Source organism: Sceloporus occidentalis, unplaced genomic scaffold (genome assembly GCF_023333645.1).
Source record: "Sceloporus occidentalis isolate IW3139 unplaced genomic scaffold, rSceOcc1.0.p SCAF_146, whole genome shotgun sequence".
Lineage (NCBI taxonomy): Eukaryota > Metazoa > Chordata > Lepidosauria > Squamata > Phrynosomatidae > Sceloporus > Sceloporus occidentalis.
Window position 1 is genome coordinate 20,001 of NW_028317126.1, and position 24,973 is coordinate 44,973.

The following is a 24,973-nucleotide window of genomic DNA, read 5'->3' on the forward strand; positions in this document are numbered from 1 at the left end:
GTAGATCTTCTCAGTGGCACATTTCTTGTACAACACATATGTGTTGTACATGGCAACCTGGGTGAGGTAAATGGCCACCTTTTTGTACCAGGTCTTGGGTCTTACGCAGCACCAGGTACGGCTGCAGACACTGGTCAGAGAGATCTACACCCCCCATGTTCTTGTTGTAATCGGTGATGCACTGAGGCGTGAGCCTCTGAGCATCACCTTCCCCACGTACACTGACAGGCACCACCTTCTCGTTGTGTATAGTGGAGAGGATATACACATCCTTCCTGTCAGTGTACCTGAGGGCCAACAGCTCCTGACTGCGCAGAGCACTGGTAGTGCCGCGCCTCTGCCTTGGGTAGGTGAGTTTTTTAGGATAACCCTTGCGGGTTGGCCTAACAGTGCCACATGCCGGGGTCTGCTGTAAAAATAAAAAATGAAACAGGTCTGGGCTGGTGTAAAAGTTATCCACCCAGAGGTGGTAGCCCTTATTCAAATAGGGGGACAGCAGGTCCCACACTATCTTCCCACTAGTACCCACAGATTGTGGGCAGCCAGGGGGATCGAGGTGACTGTCCTTCCCTTCGTAGATTCTGAAGGAAACAGTATATCCCGTCCCACTCTCGCAAAGTTTATATAACTTTACACCGTACCTCGCTCACTTGGACGGGATATACTGTTTGAAGTTCAGTCTACCCTTGAATAGGACCAGGGACTCGTCTACAGCCACATTTTTGTCGGGGGTATAAATTTCAGGGAATTTACGTGAAAAATAATTAATCATGGGCCTCAGTTTATATAAACGGTCAAATTGGGGGTGCTCTCTAGGGGGGCATTGGGAATTGTCGGTAAAATGTAAAAATCTTAGGAGCCCAAAGTACCTGTTCCGGGGCATTATTTGGGAAAAAGCAGGGGTGGATATTACGGGATCTGTGCTCCAATAGGAGCGTATCGTGGGCTTTTTCACAATGCCCATCATAAGGGTCAGGGCCCAAAATCTTTTAATTTCATGGGAGTCAGTGGGGTACCAGGTCTGGCTTCTGTCTCCTTGGTCAGCTGCCTGACACTGGGCTGCATAGAGGTTTGTTTGAGCTGCTAGCAGCTCAAAAAACTCGGGGGCAAACATTAAATGGAAAAATGACTTTGGCTCGCTAGCATCGATGTCACATCTGATGCCAGGAGTCGCAGTAAAAGCAGGGATTACTGGGTCTATCATATTTGGGGGCACCCAATTATATTTAGAGTCAGGCTCTCCACGCCTGGCTTTGGCAGATGGACCCTGGCCATCATCGTCTTCCTCTGACTCGTCATTATCTGACGCACAGCAGGATTCCTCAGATATTGGATCAATATCTGATGCAGTCAGAGTGACCTCGGCGTCTGACGCGGTCAGAGTGGCCTCGGCGTCTGACGCGGTCAGAGTGGCATCGTCATCAGACTGAGTGAGGCAGTCATGAGCCTCCTCAGCGCTGAAGACATGTTGCGCCATTGTACCTACCTGGCCAATTTCTAAAACACTACACTATCCCCAATATATAATGTGGTTTTGCACTAAGCACTGCAGCTCTGCAAAACGAACTCTCTCTGTCTCTATCTCTCTCTCTCTCTCTCTCCCTCCCCCAGTGTCGCACATCCGGCAGTAATGTCACTGACGCGGATGTGGTTCAGTCCCCCAAGGCTAATGACACACCAAGTTGTTACAGGGGATCGGGCTGCAGAAAGCCAGCAACGCTGGCTTCTGCTGCCAGGGGGGGGTCCAGGCTGTCAAACGACAGCCTGTTCTCCCGTGCAGCGGCAGGGATGTGTTCCTGACGCTGCACGAAAGGCTAGACGTCCCGGTACGTCTATAGGGGATTGAAGGGGTTAATGTTTTTTTCTGAACACCACAATATTTATATAAACAAAATATTTTAAGTGCAATAATTGGGAGGCGGGATTATCGGTTTTGCAATTTGAACCAAGTACATAAGTGGTCTACAGGGGGTTATACAGGAGATACCTATGCCATGGCATGCAGTTGTCTTAGTGCCAGCAGCTAATGAAAAGGTGAATTGCTCATTTGAACACTGCAGGGCCTGCCTTGGGTACAAAACAACCTTTCTTAACACTTCTGCTTAGTCAGAAACATAGTCATGTTGAATAGGGAGAAAAAAAAAAAAAGAAATGAAGCATAGAATATAGTGAAACATTTTTTTCAAAAAATGGCTTGTTCTGACTTATATGAAAAATCTTTTACTCATCTATGAAAGCTAATTAAAAAAACCTGCTAAATAGATTCTACTATTTTAGAAATAACTACAAGTAGTGTTTTGCCATTTCATTTTTTCCCAATCTGGTAATTCGGCCCCCATATGCTATTTGGGACATCTTTGAAGCCAGCCACTGCAATTTACCCATATACCGTATTTGCTCGATTATAAGACGAGGTTTTTTTCAGAGCAAATCGGGGTCGTCTTATAATCAGACCTCAAATAGAGGTCTGACTATGAGACTAAGATCCAGATCCCCGCACCGCTGCAGGGGACCTGGATCCTTCTGTCTCCCCCCCCATTTAACACTCCCCACCCCCCCCACACTTACCGGTGCTTCCAATTTCCTGCTGTATTGCCGGGGCAGCGGGTTGACGTCTACGCGATCCGCGTAGACAACTTACGCTGCAGCCGGAAGGAGGTGTGGCTAGCAGCGGGGGTTGTCTGCGTCCATCGCGCAGACCTTCCCCGACTGTCAGAGATCAGAATTCCCCGTGCCGGTGCCGCACTGGTGCGGGGAACTCTGATCTCTGACAGCCGGGGAAGGTCTGCGCGATGGACGCAGACAAACCCCCGCTACCAACTCCACCTCCTTCCAGCTGCAGCAGATCGCGTAGACGTCAACCCGCTGCCCCTGGCAATACAACAGGAAATTGGAAACACCGGTAAGTGTGTGTGTGTGTTGTTAAATGGGGGCATAGGACATTTCTGGAGGCAGAGTGCTCTGTGAAATGCCTTTTAACCCCCTTAACGCCACTCTGCCTCCTGAAATGCCTTATACCTCCCTATATGCCACTCTGCCCCATAATATGCCTTTTAATCCCCTAAATGCCAGAGTGGCATATAGGGGTATAAGGCATTTCTGGAGGCAGAGTGCTCTATACAATGCCTTTTAACCCCCTAAATGCCACTCTGCCTCCAGAAATGCCTTTTAACCCTCTATACGCCACTCTGCCTCCTGAAATGCCTTATACCTCCCTATATGCCACTCTGCCCCATAATATGCCTTTTAACCCCCTAAATGCCAGAATCGGATATAGGGGTATAAGGCATTTCTGGAGGCAGAGTGGCACATAGGGGGTTAAAAGGCATATCATAGGGCACAGTGGCATATAGAGGGTTAAAAGGCATATCATGGGCCACAGTGCCATATTGGAGTGGCAAGCCTGGGGGCAGATGTGCGTAACTGGGGGGCAGGTTGGAAAATACAAGGAAATAAAAACAAAAAAATATTTTTCTCAATCATAGCTTTTATTAAAAAATGTAATAGTTTACATGAATTAAGATTTACTGGTAAAACTTTTTTCCTATAGGGTCATCTTATATTCAGGCTTTTTCTTTTTTTCCTAAATTAATATTCAGATTTTAGGGGGTCGTCTTATAATCGAGCAACTACGGTACTTTCGAAAACTAGACACCCAAGGGCATTTCAAATGCTAATATATTAACTCCAGCCACTCCAGCTATTACCACCAGCCTTTATCATACTTTGCAGTAGTATTTGTGTGTTTTTATCCACACATTCTATAATAGGTATGAATTTACGGCTCTTGATATATGCCACAGCGAAACACTCCCCAATATGTGTTTAGCAAGATCTCCTAAATAGGCTAACATTTTTTAAAAATATATATATATATATTATTCGTATATACAATGTTACTTTTATTTATTTTTTAATTAGAAAACTGGGCTCTATTGACTTTCATGGCTGAACATTTCAGCAACACCATTTAAGTTTAGGGCTGCAACAACTAATCGATAAAATTGATAATCGATAATCGAAAATCGTTGCCAACGAATTATATTATCGATTAGTTGAATCGATTTTTATCGATTATAAAATGAGGGTTTTTTTCAGAGAAAATGCTCTGAAAAATACCCCTCGTTTTATAATCAATTTGTGAGTCACAGCAGCAGCTCCTACTTACCAGTCCCTCCCTGCAATCACTGCCGGAGTAAAAAAGGGGTGGGGCCAATCAGCAGTGACTGCAGGGAGGGACAGGGAGGATGAAAAAGGCCGGGCCAAATGGCCGATTGGCTCCGCCCATTTCCTGTGCTGTCCACATAGCTGTGACACTCCTAACTGTGAGTATAAAATTAATATTTGGGCTGCTGAAAGTTAGGGGAGGTGGGTGTTAATTTAGGGGCACTTATAGTTAATGGGGTGTTTAGGGTTAATTTAGGGGCCGTTATAGTTAACGGGGTGTTTAGGGTTAATTTAGGGACAGTTGTGGTTGATGGGGTTACGTAGTTTTTAAGGTTGAAAAAAGACCTAAGTCCATCAAGTTCAACCCTTCTACCTAACCTTCCTATTCTTGATCCAAAAGAAAGCAAAAAAAGAAATTCCTTCTTGACTCCAAGAGGCAATCGGATTTCTCCTTGGATCAAGAAGCTCTACAATATTAATTTTATTCTATTTATATTCCTGTATGTCATTCCTTTCTAAGAAAATATCGAGGCCCCCTTTGAAGGTATCTAATGTATTGGATAACACCACCTCCCTTGGAAGTGAATTTCATACCTTTTATTGTCCTCACTGTAAAGAATCCCTTCCTTTGTTGTCTATGAAACCTGCGCTCTTCCAGTCTCAGAGGGTGACCTCTTGTTCTTTGTATATTTCTGTTAATGAACAGGTCACTGAAGAGCTCTTTATATTGGCCCTGCATATATTTATATAATGTTATCATATCCCTTCTGAGACGCTGTTTTTCTATTGTATATAATTGTAACTTTTTTAGTCTCTCTTCATAAATATAGTATCTCCCAATCCCCTTATTAATTTCGTAGCCCTCCTTTGCACTTTTTCTAATTCCATAATGTCCTTTTTAAAGGACCAGTGCCCAGAATTGTACCGCATATTCAAGGTGAGGTCTTACCAATGACCTGTAAAGAGGCAAGATAATATCCTCCTCCCTTGAATCAATACCTCTTTTTATGCATGCCAAAACCTTATTGGCCCTCGCAACTGCTTGCTGGCATTGCGCTCTGTTGTCAAGTCTGTTGTCAGCCGTTATTCCTAAATCCTTCTCATTGGTAGTTTCCCCAAGGATATTCCATTTAAAAAATAGGTCGCATTTTTATTCTTTTTACCATAATGCATAACTTTGCATTTCTCTATATTGAACCTCATCTGCCACTTGCACACCCAGTCCCCAACAACAGGGGCCTTGTCTACCTTAACAGTATTTAATTGCTTCAGCACTTCTTGTGTCAGCCAATCCCATGTTTGATGCAACGGTTCATAAAATAAGCCAGCAGGGGCTCCGTCATTGGCTCTTCCTTGGTATAAACAAAAGGAAAAAAAAAAAGCATTTAAGATGTCAGCTTTCTCTCTGTCCTCACTAACCAAATTTCCAGTTTCAGATAATAACATACCAACATTCTCTACCTTTAACTTTTTACCATTTACATACTTAAAAAAGTTTCTTGGGATTGGTTTTACTTTCCTTGGCAATAAAATTTTCATTTTCTAGTTTAGCCATTTTAATCTCCTTTTTGCAGGCTTTGTTGGGATCTTTGTATGCCATAAATGATACTTCCGTCCCCTCGCTTTTATGCTTAAATGCCAATTGTTTATTCATTATTTCCTGTTTTACTTTCCAGGTAAGCCACATTGGTTTTGATTTGTTTCTTTTGTATTTGTTTCCCATAGGTATATATTGGGATGTGTAACTTTGCAATGTGTGCTTAAAGATATTCCATTTGTCCTCTGTGCTTAACCCAGAGAAAAATCCATCCCAGTCGATATATTCCATGGTTGACTTTAGCCTGTCAAGGTTTTCCCCTCTGAAATTAAGTGTTTTGGTAGAGCAGTTACCCATTTGCTTTTTGGAATTAATCTCAAATGAAACCATGTTATGGTCACTATTTCCCAAGTTCCCGGAATCAAAAATACCCTTATTATTACCCCACCCTAAAACATAACTTTTATTAATGTGTTTGTTAAAAGGTATAACAAAAAAAAAAAAGATGTTTAAAAACACCAGTGTCACCAGTCCTACCATGAAAGGTATACGTCACTGTAACATGAAGACATATGCCCACAGTCGTATAACACTAATAATATCAAATCATATATACTGTTGATGGCTGCAGTCCTAACAACAGAAATACTTGAATTATGACCAGTGACACAGGCTTATTAAAAACTCAGACAAATAGCCCCCCTGACATGTTTTGCTCCTCAGAGCTTCATCCGAGGTCTGGGCTAATGGCTTCCAAAATGGAGACTGTTTGGCCTCTCCTTTGTTAATGACATCACGGATTAGGGGAAGGAACAATCATATCCAATGGTTGCTGATATATTAGATGTGTTGCCAAACCCAGCCAATTGCTTTAAAAGTAACTAAGCATGACATCACCCACATAGTCCAATAGAATTCCATACACATGATGGGCAGTGGTTCTCTCCAATTCCCAAAGGAAAACAGTCAAAGAAATTGACTGACAGTTATTCTCACTAATCATTGATGTTCCTTTCGGCTCAGAACCACTCCTATTACTAGATCTCCTACCCATTGTAATTCTTATTATTCACATTACACCTGGTTCAAATTGCAGTGCAGCACAGTGGCTCAGTGGCTTATACCATTATACCACTAGGAGATCTAGTAATAGGAGTGGTTCTGAGCACCAGGGTCTACCCACCAAGAACACCAAAACCCTCAAGGCACCATATCCAAAAACACAGTTATACTCATCACAATTGAATAATTCCCTTCCCAAATATCCCTATCACAATATAAGTTTCCATAATATAGTCATAGCTTCCTATAAAGTAAGTAAATCATTATCAAATAATCAATATTACAAATCAAAGAGTCCTATTATTTAGACTCTACAAATAGGCTGAGAAGGAAAAACCTTCATTTAAACCTAGAGGACTCAGACTTTTGAGTCTATAGATCCACTTGACTTCCTCTTTTAATAGTAATCGATCCAGATTCCCTTTTTGTGGACCAAGTTTAAGTTGGGAGATACCCCAAAACCTCAGAGACTCTAGATCTCCACCATGGAAAAAACATGACGGGCCAAAGAGATGTACAAGCATGTCTTTAAGATTAGGGCCACGTCTGCATGTAATCATTGGTCTATTTCCGATTACATCTTTTAGGTCTGGATCCATGGTCAGTAATCTCCAGTGCCTCTTAAAAATTATTGACACCTCAGTAGAGTAGCAGTCATAAGTTCCAATGTACCGTATCACTTGTGGGGAACCATTGTCTACCTTGTCTTCATGGAGTGCCCGATCTCTGCTGGTATTCCTTGCCCTTCTAAACGCTTTCTTTAGACAGTTGATGGGGTATGCCTTAGCCATAAATCTAGACTTTAAATTCTCACATTCCTTTTGGAAAGTGTATTCCTCAGAGCAGTTTCTCTGTGCTCTGAGGTATTGTCCTACAGGTATTCCTCTTCGTAGTGGTTCTGGATGACAACTGGTCCAGTGGAGCTGATTATTGGTAGAAGTGGGTTTTCTATAGATGTCAGTCTGTATTTTCAGACCGTCATCTATATAAATAGTCAGGTCAAGGAAATTGATCTTTCTTGTCTGAAGTTCATGCGTGAACTTCATCCCGATGGTAGTATTATTGAGAATATCAACAAAATCCAAAAAAAGTGCAGGATCCCCATCCCAAAAAATCAAAATGTCATCAATGTACCACCCCCAGAATAAAATGTGACTAGCGTAAAATAATAAATCCTCATTAAAAATGTGCTTGTGCTCCCACCACCCCAAAAATAAATTAGCATAAGTGAGCGCACATGTGCTCCCCATGGCGGTACCCCTAATCTGGTGATAAAAAGTGGAGTCAAACAAGAAAAAATTGTGCGCGAGTACAAACCATAGTAATGTGAGGACAAAAGAATTATGTTCCCTAAAAATAAGACTTCTAGTGTTCAAATAACCCTTCACTGCTTAAATCCCTAAATTGTGCTGGATATTAGTATACAAAGATTCTACATCAAGACTTGCCAAAAGTGTGGTGTTAGTGACCGTGATATCGGTAATTTTCTTCACCGTATCTTTGATATCCCGTAAAAATGAGGGTAAAGTGTTCACAAAAGAAGATAGGATCTTGTCAACATAAATACTGGCCCCTTGTGTCAGGCTATCATTCCCCGAGACAATGGGCCTCCCTTTCATCAGAAAAGCGTTCTTTTGCGCTTTTGGGAGTGCATAAAAAGTGGCCAAAGTAGGTGATAAATTTAAAATGAGTTTATACTCATCAGTAGAAATCAATCTCATTGACATAGCATCATCTAGGATACCCCTTAACTCCTGCAGAAAATCGGCGGTAGGATTATTGGGCAAGACAGTATATGTATCAGAATCATCCAGCAGATTCTTAACCATAGAAACATAATCAGACTTTTCCATGAGGACAATATTGCCCCCTTTATCACTTGGTTTTGCAAACACATTATCCAGATTTCTTAGCTCAACCAAAGCTGATCGTTCACCAATCAGGGGTCTGTCCTGGGTCCTCTTCTTTTTAAATTTATTTATAAATGATCTCCCAAGCTGCATTGAGAGCCATGTCACAGTTTTTGCTGATGACACAAAATTAGGCCGGGTAATTCAGACTAATCTTGATGTTTCTTCTTTGCAGGAAGATGTAGACAGAGTTGGGGACTGGGCGTGCAAGTGGCAGATGAGGTTCAATATTGAGAAATGCAAAGTTATGCTATGGTAAAAATAATAAAAATGCAACTTATTCTTTAAATGGAATATCCTTGGGGGAAACTACCAATGAGAAGGATTTAGGAATAACGGTTGACAACAGACTTGACAACAGTGCGCAATGCCAGCAAGCAGCTGCGAGGGCCAATAAGGTTTTGGCATGCATAAAAAGAGGTATTGATTCAAGGGAGGAGGATATTATCTTGCCTCTTTAAAGGTCATTGGTAAGACCTCACCTTGAATATGCGGTACAATTCTGGGCACCGGTCCTTAAAAAGGACATTATGGAATTAGAAAAAGTGCAAAGGAGGCTACGAAATTAATAAGGTGATTGGGAGATACTATATTTATGAAGAGAGACTAAAAAAGTTACAATTTTATTAGAAAAACAGCGTCTCAGAGGGGATATGATAACATTATATAAATATATGCAGGGCCAATATAAAGAGCTCTTCAGTAACCTGTTCATTAACAGAAATATACAAAGAACAAGAGGTCACCCTCTGAGACTGGAAGAGCGCAGGTTTCATAGACAACAAAGGAAGGGATTCTTTACAGTGAGGACTGTGGAGGTAGCATGCAGACTATGTCAGACACCTTAGGGAGCAGTACAACATAATTATATTAAAAATATAAATTCCAGTCATTATGGGTGTAAAAGGAGTTAAAGTGATCTCACCTAAGCAACATTTGGCCAGTTGAATTTACATCCTCACAGAAAGGACAGGAGAATTATTTAAGTGCAAATGTAGCCCTACCCCAAAGTCCACATCAAAGGGCAATTGTAATTCATGTATTACATTGTCTGTATGGTCTGATTGTAAATAATGTGTGATAGTGTTAGTATTGTCTTTTGATGTTGTATCCCTAGGATTGTATCTATAGGATTGTAAATTGTATATATTGTCTTTTGAGATTAGTTTATCCATAGGATTGTTAATTGTATGTTTTGTGATAGTGTTAGTATTGTCTTTTGATATTATTAACCAATAGGAATGTTAATGAAATTTACCTTTGATCCCACCCTATAAGAACTCCCTGTATGTTATTAGTTGTGACACAATCTTTCCATCCTTGCTGCAGTTAGTTACAATCCTTCCATCATCGTTGCAGTCACAACTTCATTCCCAATGTAACCCTGTGTGTGTTAGCCTTCATAGGCTTCATCACAGCATTAAACCCTCCATTTTCCTATCAAAGAAGTATTTTCTTGTGATTATTCGAGCTATGTGGATTTAAGTTATTAACCCCTAGACGAAGGTGTGTCGGCACCTGGAATCCCCTTTTTCCCCAAATATATCCCATTTCCGACAAGGACAATAAAAGGTAGGGAATTTACTTCCAAGGGAGGTGGTGTTATCCAATACATTAGATACCTTCAAAAGGGGCCGGGATATTTTCTTAGAAAGTCATGACATACAGGGATATAAATAGAATAACATTAATATGTTAGACCTTCTTGATCCAAGGAGAAATCCGATTGCCTCTTGGAGTCAAGAAGGAATTTTTTTTCCAAGATGGCAGAATTCAAAGTAGCTTAATCAGGGTTTTTATGCCTTCTTTTGGATCAAGAATAGGAAGGTTAGGTAGAAGGGTTGAACTTGATGGACTTTGGTCTTTTTTCAACTTTATGAACTATGTAACTTTGTAACTTGTGGGAGATCTGGCAACTGGACTAAGGGCTGCAATAAAGAAAAATTACTAGTTATGTGGCATTTTTTCTTCTAAAGAAAAGTTGCCAGATAACTAGTAACCCAGTGTGGTGGATTACACATAATCTCCTCCAAATTAACCCTTTAAGGACCAGGCTGTGTTTTACCTTTTTGTACCCTTTCAAACAAGTCAATTTGTCACTTTCAAACAAGACCCCAGTATGTGTTCAGCAACATCTCCCGAGTACAGTGATAGATGGGTTTGTTGGGTTGTTTGGGAGGCAAAACGCCACTTTTGTCCTCTGAAGCAACTACACATTCAGAATGGCCTTTTATCTCTGGATAAGTAAAAATTAAATAGTTCAATTTATTCCTTCAGTAAGTAAAGTGCGAATCAACAGATAACCAAATACACACAGCAGGACAGGCTCTCCCACAGCAACACCCAAACATACGCACCAGGACAGGCTCTGTCACACCGATGCCCTAACACACAGGACAGATAAGAGTTACACTGGAGTTAAATGGGAGGGAAACTACAAACTACATACCAAGTACCTCAGCAGAAAGCAGGTAACCCCGTATAAGCGCTTGCTTGTTTCACCTCCTTCCCTACTATGGACCCGTACATGCTTCTATGTCCTCTTCCCACAAATCGCACAATCACTGCAGCCTCTACACCCCTTGACAAACCCTCTACAGTCCACATAACCCCATCCCATCTATCACCCCACTTTAGCTCATATGCCTGTTTTCTTCATACCCCAACACCAATAAACACTCACAAGTGAAGGCAACCAATGCCCAAAAATCACATTCCCATTTGTTATCTGTCTGTATCCTACTCATTCTGTGCTCAGGTGACAATGAACATAACCCTTGTCCCACCATCCCCATCTTCTATCGTCCCCGCACCTGCTGAACTAACACAAACTACCGCAATCCCTCCAATCTTAAACCAGTCCACTGTAACCCCGGCACCCCTTTCTCCTGTGCCCTCTGGAATGCATGGTCTGTTTGCAATAAGCTAACTGCTGTTTATGACCTTTTCATCTCTAACCACCTTAGCCTTCTTGCACTCACTGAAATATGGTAGACACTCTCGGACACTACCTCTCCTGCTGCTCTCACGGTTGCCTTCACTTCAGCCACACTCCGAAACCTGGAGACAGGGAGGTGGTGTTGGTATTCTCCTCGCTGCACCTTTCAATGTCTACCACCAATTCCCTCTCTGTCTTTCTTGTCTTTCGAAGTACACTCTGTCCGCCTTTCCTTCCCGATCGCTCTTCGCATTGCAGTGATCTACCGGCCTCCTGGCCCCACTTCACATTTCTTTGATCACTTTGCTGCTTGGCTTTCCCACTTTCTTTCCTCCACCATCCCTACACTAATCCTAGGGGACTTCAATATACCTATTGATGACCCATCCTCACTTGCTGCTTTCAAACTACTTTCACTCTACTCCTCCCTCGGACTCTCACAATGGACTAACTCCCCAATGCACCGCGGCCGTCATCTAAACGATCTGGTGTTCTCCCACCTTTGTTCCACATCTCATTTCTCCAACTCTCCCATCTGTCTGTCTCATCACAGCCTGCTTACATTTAATATCGAAATACCATACACACCCTTCCCTACCCAAGAAACCACCACAAGCCTACCGTAACATATGCAACCTCAACACTCCACACCTCTCAGAAACAATACGGCCACTCCTCTCAAGTACATCCTCCTGTCCTGACACAGCTACAGCTCAGTATAACCATACACTAGCCTCAGCCCTAGATAAGGTTGCCCCTGTAACTGTACGCAATCCCCCACGCCGTCCACCTCAGCCATGGCATTCCACAAAGACACGCCTCCTCCACGTACCGCTGGGTGCCTGTGGAGGAAGTCTCGTTCACCTGAAGACTTCATTCACTACAAATTCATGCTCCGCTCCTATACATCCGCCCTCCATCTCTCTAAACAAACATATTTCATCTCATTAACCACCTCTTTCCAATAACTCCAAGTTTAACACCCACAGCACCTCCCTTGCCCTCCAGCTTCTCTGCCCAAGAGCTTGCCACCTACTTCAAAAACAAAATTGACATAATCAGGGATAACATCCTCCCCCATAGTGTCAATCATATGGTACCTCAACCTCCCCTCCCTCCTCACCTGCTTCAGCACAGTTACACCATTCTAAGTTTCCAAGGTCCTGTTGTCTTCCCACCACACCACCTGTCCTCTCGACCCTGCACCTCCACATCTCCTACCACCCCTCTCTAGTGTCCTTACCCCAACCCTAACCCACATCTTTAATCTCTCCTTTTCCTCTGGTGTATTCCCATTCTCATTCAGACATGCCATTATCTCCCCCACCCTTAAGAAACCTTCCCTTGATCCCACATCCCCATCAAACTACCGTCCAGTTTCACTTCTCCCGCTCGCGTCCAACAAACTTTCTCTCATCAAACTCTCTACTTGACCCTCTACAATCTGGTTTCCGTCTACAGCATTCAACAGAGACTAAGATTACTAATGACCTGCTCACAACTAAAACGAAAGGCCAATTCTCACTGGTTGTTCTCTTGGACCTCTCAGCAGCCTCTGACACAGTCGACCACCCCCTTCTCCTACAAACCCTCCATACTCATGGCATCCGTGACATTGCTTAAATCCTACCTTTCTAACCGTACTTTTAGTGTGACCCTACTCTATATTTCTGTCCTGGAATTGCATCATGGATGGCATCCCGTTACCTAAAGCTCAACATTTCTAAAACCGAACTCATGCTAATCCCGCCATCTGCTCTATCCACTTTTCCTGACATCTCTATTACTCTTGACAACTCCACTATCCAACCAACAGGTTTGCTGCCTTGGTGTCACCCTCGACTCTGCTCTCTCCTTTATCCCTTACATCCAGTTCCTCACCAAATCCTGCTGCCTCCTGAAAAACATCTACCGAATCCGCCCTTTCCTCCAAGTTACCAATCCACTCCCTTGTGATATCCCGTCTGAATTATTGCAACTCCCTGCTAACCGGTCTCCCCCTCTCCTGCCTTTCACCGCTTCAATCCATCCTCAACACACTAGATTAATTTTTCACTGCCGCCGTACCCGTCAGAATCAAATTTAAACTTCTGACCTATAGCACCCTCAACCCCTCCAAAAGAGCCTGCCTGGGGCATCTCTGCCCCCCTCCAAAAGAGCCTGCCTGGGGCATCTCCGCTCCCCTCCAAAAGAGCCTGCCTGGGGCATCTCTGCCCCCCTCCAAAAGAGCCTGCCTGGGGCATCTCTGCTCCCCTTCAAAAGAGCCTGCCTGGGGCATCTCTGCCCCCCTCCAAAAGAGCCTGCCTGGGGCATCTCTGCCCCCCTCAAAAGAGCCTGCCTGGGGCATCTCCGCTCCCCTCCAAAAGACCCTGCCTGGGGCATCTCCGCTCTCCTCCAAAAGACCCTGCCTGGGGCATCTCCGCTCCCCTCCAAAAGAGCCTGCCTGGGGCATCTCCGCTCCCCTCCAAAACAGCCTGCCTGGGGCATCTCCGCTCCCCTCCAAAACAGCCTGCCTGGGGCATCTCTGCCCCCCTCCAAAACAGCCTGCCTGGGGCATCTCTGACCCCCTCCATAACAGCCTGCCTGGGGCATCTCTGCCCCCCTCCAAAACAGCCTGCCTGGGGCATCTCTGCCCCCCTCCAAAACAGCCTGCCTGCCTAGGGCATCTCTGCCCCCCCCTCCAAAACAGCCTGCCTGCCTGGGGCATCTCTGCCCCCCTCCAAAACAGCCTGCCTGCCTGGGGCATCTCTGCCCCCTCCAAAAGAGCCTGCCTGCCTGGGGCATCTCTGCCCCCCTCCAAAAGAGCCTGCCTGCCTGGGGCATCTCTGCCCCCCCTCCAAAAGAGCCTGCCTGGGGCATCTCCGCTCCCCTCCATAACAGCCTGCCTGGGGCATCTCTGCCCCCCTCCAAAACAGCCTGCCTGCCTGGGGCATCTACGCTCCCCTCCAAAACAGCCTGCCTGCCTGGGGCATCTACGCTCCCCTCCAAAAGAGCCTGCCTGGGGCCTCTCCGCTCCCCTCCAAAAGAGCCTGCCTGCCTGGGGCCTCTCCGCTCCCCTCCAAAAGAGCCTGCCTGCCTGGGGCATCTCTGCCCCCCATCCAAAAGAGCCTGCCTGCCTGGGGCATCTCTGCCCCCCCTCCAAAAGAGCCTGCCTGGGGCATCTCCGCTCCCCTCCAAAAGAGCCTGCCTGCCTGGGGCATCTCTGCCTCCCATCCAAAAGAGCCTGCCTGCCTGGGGCATCTCTGCCCCCCCCTCCAAAAGAGCCTGCCTGGGGCATCTCCGCCCCCCCCAAAAGAGCCTGCCGCCTGGGGCATCTCCGCCCCCCCCAAAAGAGCCTGCCGCCTGGGGCATCTCTGCCCCCCTCCTAAAGAGCCTGCCTGCCTGGGGCATCTCTGCCCCCCCCTCTTAAAGAGCCTGCCTGCCTGGGGCATCTCCGCCCCCCTCCAAAAGAGCCTGCCGCCTGGGGCATCTCTGCCCCCCTCCTAAAGAGCCTGCCTGCCTGGGGCATCTCTGCCCCCCTCCTAAAGAGCCTGCCTGCCTGGGGCATCTCTGCCCCCCTCCAAAAGAGCCTGCCTGCCTGGGGCATCTCTGCCCCCCTCCAAAAGAGCCTGCCTGCCTGGGGCATCTCTGCCCCCCTCCAAAAGAGCCTGCCTGGGGTATCTCTGCCCCCTCCAAAAGAGCCTGCCTGCCTGGGGCATCTCTGCCCCCCCAAAAGAGCCTGCCTGCCTGGGGCATCTCCGCCCCCCATCCAAAAGAGCCTGCCTGCTTGGGGCATCTCTGCCCCCCCCTCCAAAAGAGCCTGCCTGCCTGGGGCATCTCTGCCCCCCCCTCCAAAAGAGCCTGCCTGGGGCATCTCCGCCCCCCCCAAAAGAGCCTGCCGCCTGGGGCATCTCTGCCCCCCTCCTAAAGAGCCTGCCTGGGGCATCTCTGTCCCCCCTCTAAAAGAGCCTGCCTGGGGCATCTCTGCCCCCCCTCCATAAGAGTGTGCCTGCCTGGAGCGTCTCTGCCCCCCTCCAAAAGAGCCTGCCTGGGGCATCTCCCCCCCCCTCCAAAAGAGCCTGCCTGGGGCATCTCCGTCCCCCCTCCAAAAGAGCCTGCCTGGGGCATCTCTGCCCCCCTCCAAAAGAGCCTGCCTGCCTGGGGCATCTCCCCCCCCCCTCCAAAAGAGCCTGCCTGGGGCATCTCTGTCCCCCCTCTAAAAGAGCCTGCCTGGGGCATCTCTGCCCCCCTCCAAAAGAGCCTGCCTGCCTGGGGCATCTCTGCCCCCCTCCAAAAGAGCCTGCCTGCCTGGGGCATCTCTGCCCCCTTCCAAAAGAGCCTGCCTGGGGCATCTCCCCCCCCCCCCCTCCAAAAGAGCCTGCCTGGGGCATCTCCCCCCCCCCCTCCAAAAGAGCCTGCCTGGGGCATCTCCCCCCCCCTCCAAAAGAGCCTGACAGGCTCTTTTGGAGGGGAGGCAGAGATGCCCCAGGCAGGCTGTTTTGGAGGGGGGTGTGTGTATATATATGATATACACCGTATTTGCTCGATTATAAGAAGACCCTGATTATAAGACGACCCCCCAAAATCTAAATATTAATTTAGGAAAAAAAACAAAAATCCTGAATATAAGACTACCCTATAGGAAAAAAAGTTTTACTAGTAAATATTAATTCATGTAAACAATTTTTTCTTATTTAATAAAAGCTATGATTGAGAAAAATATATATTTTTTTTATTTCCTTTTATTTGCCAACCTGCCCCCCCCAGTTATGCACATCTGCCCCCAGGTTGCCACTCTGCCCCCAGAAATGCCTTATACCCCCTATTTGCCACTCTGCCTCAAGATGTGCCTTTTAACCCACTATATGCCAGAGTGGCATATAGGGGGTTAAAAGGCATATCATGGGGGAGAGTGGCATATAGGGGGTTAAAAGGCATTTCTGGAGGTATATATATATATAACTGCTAGCAGCAATCACACTCCTATCAAGCCAAGGCAGCCAGTACATGCTGGAACCTGGGGATGATAGGAGTGTGAGTACAGCCTCCCTATGCCATGCTACCACCACCACCCCCCTTACACATCCATGCTATCACACACACTCTCATTCACAAACATTTAAATACTCATTCATTCCATTAATCACACATACTTGCTCAAAAACCCTCCCCCACCCCCTTACCTGAACTGCAGTTCTCTCACTCGAAGACTTTTGCAGGGGCCCGGCTGTGCGAGCAACTTCTCTGGCCCCGCCCCCAGAGGAAGGAGGGGGAGGCAGAATTATGTGACACTCTGCTAGCTTCCTGTTCTCCTGCTGCTAGCAGAAGAGAGGCTGCTCGCGACCAAAGCACCGGTAAGCAGCCTGGCCCCAGCGGACATTTTTTTGAGGTCTGATTAGAAGACTACCTCGATTATAAGACGAGGGGTATTTTTCAGAGCATTTGCTCTGAAAAAAGCCTCATCTTATAATTGAGCAAATACGGTATGTAGATGTGTGTGTATAGATACATATGGCAAGGAGGGGGTGGGGGTGCTTGCTGCCCAGATCTGATAAGGGAGGGTGAGATGTTTAAAAGTATGTGTCTCTCCAGAGGGTCATAAATGAGTGGGAGTTTTGAGGGGGAGGGATTTAAGCACTGCTAATGACAAACACACAGAAAAAAATGCTAGTGCTCACATACAGGGAATTGGAATGCAGTGATGAATATAATGGGAATGTCTACACATGTTGCCATATATACAGGTAAATATAGATGAACATGGTGCACTAAAAAATACAGTACATATAGCAGGTGTGTGTGTGGGGGGAGCCATGTAAAACCTGTGTAGTAGGACAGCAAACCCAAATTGGCATTGAGTCCTCTATTCTTGCTGTTGAAAAGTTGAATCATTCTGATTTCAAAAGTTTTTCTTTCTTGGGTATTACTACAGCCAGAACTGGAATCACTTATACCAACCAATCCCTGCATGGGTACATTCTACATGTTTCCCAAATGTATGCCTTATACCCCCAAGATATGCCTTATATCCCCTATATGCCTTATACCCCCCTGATAAGCCACTGTGCCCTCTGATATGCCACTCTGCCCTCCCCAGATATGCCTTATACCCCCAGATATGAAGGTATATCATAATAAAAAGTTCAGTGCAGCGAAGGACTGAAATCCTGCAGCAACCGCAAGGTCCCCCTGATCAAGAAAGAACATGTACAGGCCTGTGTGAATCATTCAGATGTTCATTGGCTAACTTCAGAGGAGAACTGGGTGAAAGCGTTGTGGTCAGATGAGACCAAAATCAAGCTATTCGGCATCAACTTAACTCGCCGCGTTTGGAGGAGGAGAAATGCTGACTATGACCCCAAGAAGACCATCCCCACATGGAGGTGGAAACATTATGCTTTGGGGGTGTTTTTCTGCCACAGGGACAAGTCTACTTCACCACATCAAAGGGCATGACAATGACCCAAGACACATGGCCAAGGCAACAAAGGAGTGTCTCAAAAAGAAGCACATTTAGGTCCTGGGGTGGCCTAGTCAGTGTCCAGACCTTAATCCCATAGAAAATCTGTAGAGGGAGCTGAAGGTTCGAGTTGCCAAACGTCAGCCTTGAAACCTTAATGACTTGGAGAATATCTGCAAAGAGGAGTTGGACAAAATCCCTCCGGAGATGTGTGCAAACTTGGTGGACAACTACAAGAAACATCTGATCTCTGTGACTGCCAACAAGGGTTTTGCCACCAAGTACTAAGTCATGTTTTGCAAAGGGGTCAAACACCTAAGTCGTTGAGTAAAATGCAGATCAATTTATAACTTATTTGAAATGCATTGTTCTGGAATTTTGATGTTATTCTGTCTCTCGTTGTTCAAATAAACATACCATTAAAATTATAGACTGATCATGTCTATCAGTGGGCAAATCAGCAGGGGATGAAGTTTTTTCTTCACTGTACAGGATTGAAGATCATTTAGCTTTTGTGAGGACTCAAAAACATGGACTTCTCTATCAAGGACCATAATTCCTCCTCTCCTCCCTTGTCGGGATGTTTACTAACTGTCACGGAGCTAGATAGTACCTCCACTGACTTGTGCTCCCTTAGCCTGGGACAACACACTCTTTCCCCGGTTTCCCAGTCACTAGCCGAGTCCTAGTGTAGGGTATAAACAAAATTAATACTGTTTTATTGTTTTTTACACACATGACTGGATATAGCCAGCAAAGCACACACTAACATAAAGATATTGGGATACAATGGGTACACAACCGCCCCCTTAATCTGACTCTCAAGAGACAATAGGGTCAGTAAAGGGATTAACAATACAATAGGGCCCAAATTTCCACTATTACTGGCCAAAATCAGTTCCAGGGAAATGGATGGTTTGGCCCAGGGTAAAATGTCTGTAGTGATGGAAGGGGAGGGGGGGGGGGCTTGAATTATACAACATATTAGTGCACCATGGAGGGGGAAGCCTGACAATTAACTAAAAATGGCTTGTCACTCCCTGGCCACATACCAGAGATAATCCCCTCAGCAAGTGTTGAGATAATATACTTCTGGGGGTAGATGAAAACATGGGGACACATGGAAAAGTAATTGCAAAACATCATTTGTGTTGGCAAAGTACAGGACCCATCCCAAATCAAAATCAGCGCTCCACAGTCCTCAGAGCCTCTAATATTTAGGAAATATGGTAAAACCTGTACCAGGGGGAAAAATCAGTAGAAACTGACCCCCTGTACCTACACACAGAAGTCTTTACAAAGACAGGGCCCCTAGTCGGTAGGGAGGAGGCTGGCTCTCTGGCCTCTTTAGGGGCCACAGTGATGGAGGGTTCCGTCACACTAACGATTTTGGGATTACTTATTCAGTCTAGGGCTGCAACTAACGATTATTTTCATAATCGATTAGTTGGCCGATTATTTTTTCGATTAATCGGATAAAAAAAATGAATGTAAATTTTTCATTTATTTAAAATAATTTAATAAACAAATGATGTTAAATACAAACAGCAGAATAAAAAAAACTTTGATAAAATGCATTTCTTGTCTTTATTTCCCAACCAGCCCCCCCCCAATTTATGCACATTTGAGCCCAGGCTTGCCACGCTGCCTCCCACACATACCACTCCACGCTGCCTCCCACATATTCCACTCCACGCTGCCTCCCACATATGCCACTCCACGCTGCCTCCCACATATGCCACTCCACGCTGCCTCCCACATATACCATTCCACGCTGCCTCCCACATATGCCATTCCACGCTGCCTCCCACATATGCCATTCCACGCTGCCTCCCACATATGCCACTCCACGCTGCCTCCCACATATGCCACTCCACGCTGCCTCCCACATATGCCACTCCACGCTGCCTCCCACATATACCACTCCATGCTGACTCCCACATATACCACTCCATGCTGCCTCCCACATATACCACTCCACGCTGCCTCCCACATGCCACTCCACCCCCACATATGTGCCTGATACGCCTTATACCCCCTGATACACCACTCCATCCTCCCCAGACATGCCACACTACCTCCCAGACATGCCACGCTGCCCTCCCCACATATGCCACTCCAGTCTACCCCCAGATATGCCACTGTGGCCCCAGATATGCCTTATACACCCTGATACACCACTCCGTCCTCCCCAGACATGCCACACTGCCCTCCCCACATATGCCTTATATAATGTATATGCCTTATACCCCCGGATATGTCACTCCGTCCTCCCCTGATATGCCTTATACCCCCCAGATATCTCATAGTCCCCTCATAGAGTCACAGACCCGTTCACAGCACACCGACACCATACTTTTTTAAATAAGTACTGGGTTAATCTTCACTGCCCCCAGGATTTAGATTCCCCTTAGTTTGGCCCCCCTTTATCTCTAACTGTACCTTAAGTTAACTTTATTAAATTAATCAAATTAACCCTCAGTCCTCATCATTAAATTAACCCTAAACACCCCATTAACCATAACTACCCCTAAATTAACTCTAAATACCCCATCAAAACAACTACCCTAAATTAACCCTAAACACCCCATTAACCATAACTGCCCCTAAATTAACCCTAAACACCCCATTAACCACAGCATCCCCTAAATACCCTGTCAACCACAACAGCCCCTAAATTAACCCTAAACATACCATTAACCACAACTGCCTCAAATTAACCCCAAACACCCAATTAACCACAGCTGCTCCTAAATTAACCCTAAACACCCCATTAACCCTAAACACCCCATTAACCATAACTGCCCCTAAATTAACCCCCACCTCCCCTAACTTTCAGTAGCCCAAATATTAATTTTATACTTACAGTTAGATGAGTGTCACAGCCATGTGGTTCTGGCCTTCTGGGAGAAGGAAGGGGGCGGGGCCAGTTGTCACAGTGATTACAGGGAGGGACTGGTAAGTAGGAGCTGCTGCTGTGAGTCACTGAAACGGTTTATATAATGAGGGGTATTTTTCAGAGCGTTTGCTCTGAAAAAACCCTCATTTTATAATCGATAATAATCGATTTTATCGATTAGTTGTTGCAGCCCTAATTCAGTCCCTAAGAGCCTTTCTCTCTTGTCTTCTCTCATCAGTGACACCTACTGTGTAGAAAATATTCTAAGCAAAACTGCTTTTTTTTATTTTAGTATAGGTTACATACTAGCATATTTTTTGCATGTTTCTATGGTTTCAAACAATCCCTATTTTTTTTCTGGACAAAAAAAAAAAAAAAGATATATAATTTGTGTGGGTACATCAAACTTGGAAAAAGGGAATCTTCATTAAACAAACATTTGGTAAACATGGCAAAAAAACATACGCTATGCAATGTACTAGAAAACACTGGTATGGAAAGGGTTAAGTGGCCTTAGTCACCACAGCAACAACTTTAGGCAAAACTCAGTTCCTCTGTATCCCCATCTTCAAAAGAAAAAAACTTTCATTCTGGGTATCTCCATTCATTAGTAAATGGAAAGAGAAAAGCATGCACAGGAAAATTATTTGTTTCCTCTTGTGGGGACAGGGCTTCGTAAAAAAGAATTGGGAAGTGTCTGCCATAAATTGAATACGGAGAATGGTAGACTGCAAGTCACATTTCACCCATATTATTGTTACGGTCAGGTAGACGAGGGATCCAACAATGCAGGTAAGCACAGCTAAAGAAAGTCCAGAACACAGTCCGAGGTCGAGGGCAACAGCAGGCAGCAAGGTCAAAAACAATCCGAGGTCAGGGCAGGTAGATCAGGTGCAAAACGGTAAACAGGTCCGGGTTCGTAGGCAGGCAGAGAAGAATCGTGGTCGTTTAAACAGGCAAGAGGTCAGTACACAAGGCAGTGCGGCGCGCGTAACAATTATTAATTTTTAAGGCTGTTTGAGGCTCGGAAGCCACAGGGAGGCTGTTTAGGGACAAAGATGGCAAGTCCTATGTTTCCAATCTGGGTGTTGGACAGGTCCTGTGGAAGCAATCTGGGTGCCAGGGCTGGCATCATACTAAAGGGGGGGGCATTAATTTACACGGGGGTGCTGGCTGAGGGCATCACATAAATCAATTCTAAAAGGGAGGCTGGGATAAATATACAATGTGGAGCCAGCTGTGGGCAATAGATAAGGATGTGGGGGCATTAGACTGACCACATCAGCCATATTTTCCAGGACACACAAATTTTACATAATGCTGACCGGGCCCAGATAAAATGCAGCCATGCAGTATGGGGGATGTATAGACTCATAGAACTTTTTCATTGTTGTAGCTTACCACTTCCGGATGTGGGCGTCAGTGTGGCAGAGCCTGTCCTGGTGTGTGTGTCTGGGTGTCGTTGTGGAAGATTCTTTCCTGGTGTGTGTGTGTCTGGGTGTCGTGACAGAGCCTGTGCTGGTGTGTGAGACTGAGTGACTGTGTGGCAGAGCGTGTGTGATTGACTGTGTGTGATTTGAGTGACTGTGTGTGTGTGTGATTGAGTGACTGTGTGTGTGTGTGTGTGATTGAGTGACTGTGTGTGTGTGATTGAGTGACTGTGTGTGTGTGATTGAGTGACTGTGTGTGTGTGATTGAGTGACTGTGTGTCGGTGTGGCAGAACATGTCATGTAGGAATAAACTGAACTATTTAATTCTTACTTATCCAGAGATAAGACACCCTCCTGAATTTGTAGTTGCTTCAAAAAGGTAGCAGAGGGATCCTGCTACTTGTTTTAAGAGGGAAGGGGGTATGGAAGTTTCCTCCAGAGCCTAAACGTTAATCTCTTCAACCTTGGTAATTATAAGCCTCTTTATATCGGCTGTTTCATTTTGTATTTGCTATTTTTCTTTGTAACAAAGAAAAAAAAAAAAAAAAGGTTGAGGTCTAGACTTGTGAATTCGTATTCGGGCGAACATGAAAACGAACACGAAGGGTGCGTTTTCATTGATCAGCCCGAATACCGAACATATGAACACAGCGACGGCAAAACGTCTGTTTACTAATCTCCCTGGTCCCTTGATGCCAGAGGAGGCCCCTGGAGGCAACCAATAGACTCACAGGCACAGCCCTTTAACTTCCGACGGCGCAACTTGGCCTGGGGAGACCATGGTCTCCCTGCTCCAAGAGTTAAAGGTCCGTGCAAGCGATTCTATTGGTCGTTGGTACAAACCTTTAACTCTTAGAGCGAGGAGACCAGTGGTCTCTCCCGGCCAAGTTGCGGCACCAAGATTTTAAAAGTCTGTACGAGCGACTCTATTGGTCGCCAGCAGGGAGCTCGTCTGTCATCAACCAATGAAGTACAGGTGCACTTCATTGGTTGATGGCAGAGGAGGCCCCTACCGGCGACCAATAGAGTTGCTCGTACAGACATTTAAAATCCTGGCGCCAAAGCTCCTGCGTAGTGCGTACCGCGTTAACCCCGTTTTAACCACTTCTACAAGAAAAACAGCAAAAAAGCAGAAAAAACACTTAGAATGTACACGAATATTTGCCCAAACACAGGAACGGGCAAATATTCGTGGAATACGAAGATATCTTCCCCCACAAAGAAGAACACGAAGAGTTGGCCGGTGCCCAAGTCTAGTAAAATCTTTCTCTGGGGGAAAAAACATACTGCAAATGTTTACGATAGTTACTTAGTAGGGGCTGCCTGTAAACGTTAATAAATCTACTGCACCGCCCAGAACAACAAGAAAAAATAATGCCCTGAACATACATTGCACATTCCTAGGACTTAAAGGGCTAATAAATCAATTAGGCTAAAATGTGCATTGATTATCTATACACTATCCTAAGCAAAGCCACTGTATATAAAAATATTACAGATTACAAAATTTACAGATATGGGGTAATGGAAAACCAGCTTAACAATGCAAGAAAGACAATATGAGATAGAAAAGTACATAGAAGTACAAATAAATAAGTGATACATAGTAAGGAAGGTCGTTGGATAAAGTTAAAGGAACTCAGACACTAAAGTAGCAGAAGTAAAACGTCTATTAGGAACTGACCATCAATTCGACTCACAAGCTCTTCCAATGCTTTCACCTTTTTCTGGATTCCAGGCTGAGCAAATGTGTAGTTATCCTAAAATGTAATAAATAAATAATTTCTATCACAGAAAAATACTAACTTACATCATACCTTCTGCCTCAAAAGCAATGTAATGTATATATAAACTGGACAACAGTTAATGTCACCTGGATGCCATCTAAAAGCTTGCTCATACACCAGAAACTATCAGCCTCAATGCTGTGCAGAATCTCCTTGGGAAGACTGCCCACGTCAAAATTCTCCACATCATCTTCTGTTCAAAAGTTACGTTGCGGATAAAAAAACAAAACAAGAAAAAAAAAACATTTTCTTAAATGGGTAAAATAGCAAACTTAATAGTATAAAAATCAGTAGTCATTATACTACTTTACATATACAAATGAAAAACAATTCAATTCATTAGACTCTCCAAAATACTAAAGAGGAAGTGATGCCTATTTATAATGATTAGTGTAACAAACCACATCCCTGTTGTGAAATAAGAGCCTTTCCAAATAAATTGGAGCAGTTCTCAGTCAGAGTAAAATCCTCAGTTGTGCAATATCTATTCCTGCCCTGTTAAGCAGAGTAATAATCACAAAACAGATGAAGAAAACATGCACTCCAATACTTACCTTCTTTGGTTTCTTGGATATAAATGATATGCAGTCATTGTCTAAAACTGAACAGTATAAATAAAAAAGGATTTAACCCGTAAAGGACAAGGGTTGTTTTATAACGTTTTCCAAAAACGAGTAGAGCAATTTTCACGTACAAGTAGGGCTTTCTTTTGAAATAATCATGCATATAGACACACACACAGTTGTGCTCAGAAGTTTGCATACCCTGGCAGAAATAGTGAAATGTTGGCATTGATTTTGAAA

At 45.0% G+C, this 24,973-nt stretch overlaps 1 protein-coding gene across 1 annotated transcript in view; it reads right to left on the bottom strand.

The window, feature by feature from the left end:
- The window catches only part of LOC149280811 (TBC1 domain family member 22B-like), a gene marked incomplete at its 3' end in the record, with an annotated part of 79,339 nt that overhangs the window by 18,832 nt on the left and 35,534 nt on the right, over positions 1-24,973 (bottom strand). Inside the window, exons 6-7 of the mRNA XM_089500070.1 lie at positions 24,257-24,363; positions 24,068-24,143 (exon numbers count right to left, since the gene is read on the bottom strand). Of these exons, the coding sequence (XP_089356196.1) occupies positions 24,068-24,143; positions 24,257-24,363 (183 nt within the window). The remainder of the gene's footprint in view (positions 1-24,067; positions 24,144-24,256; positions 24,364-24,973) is intronic.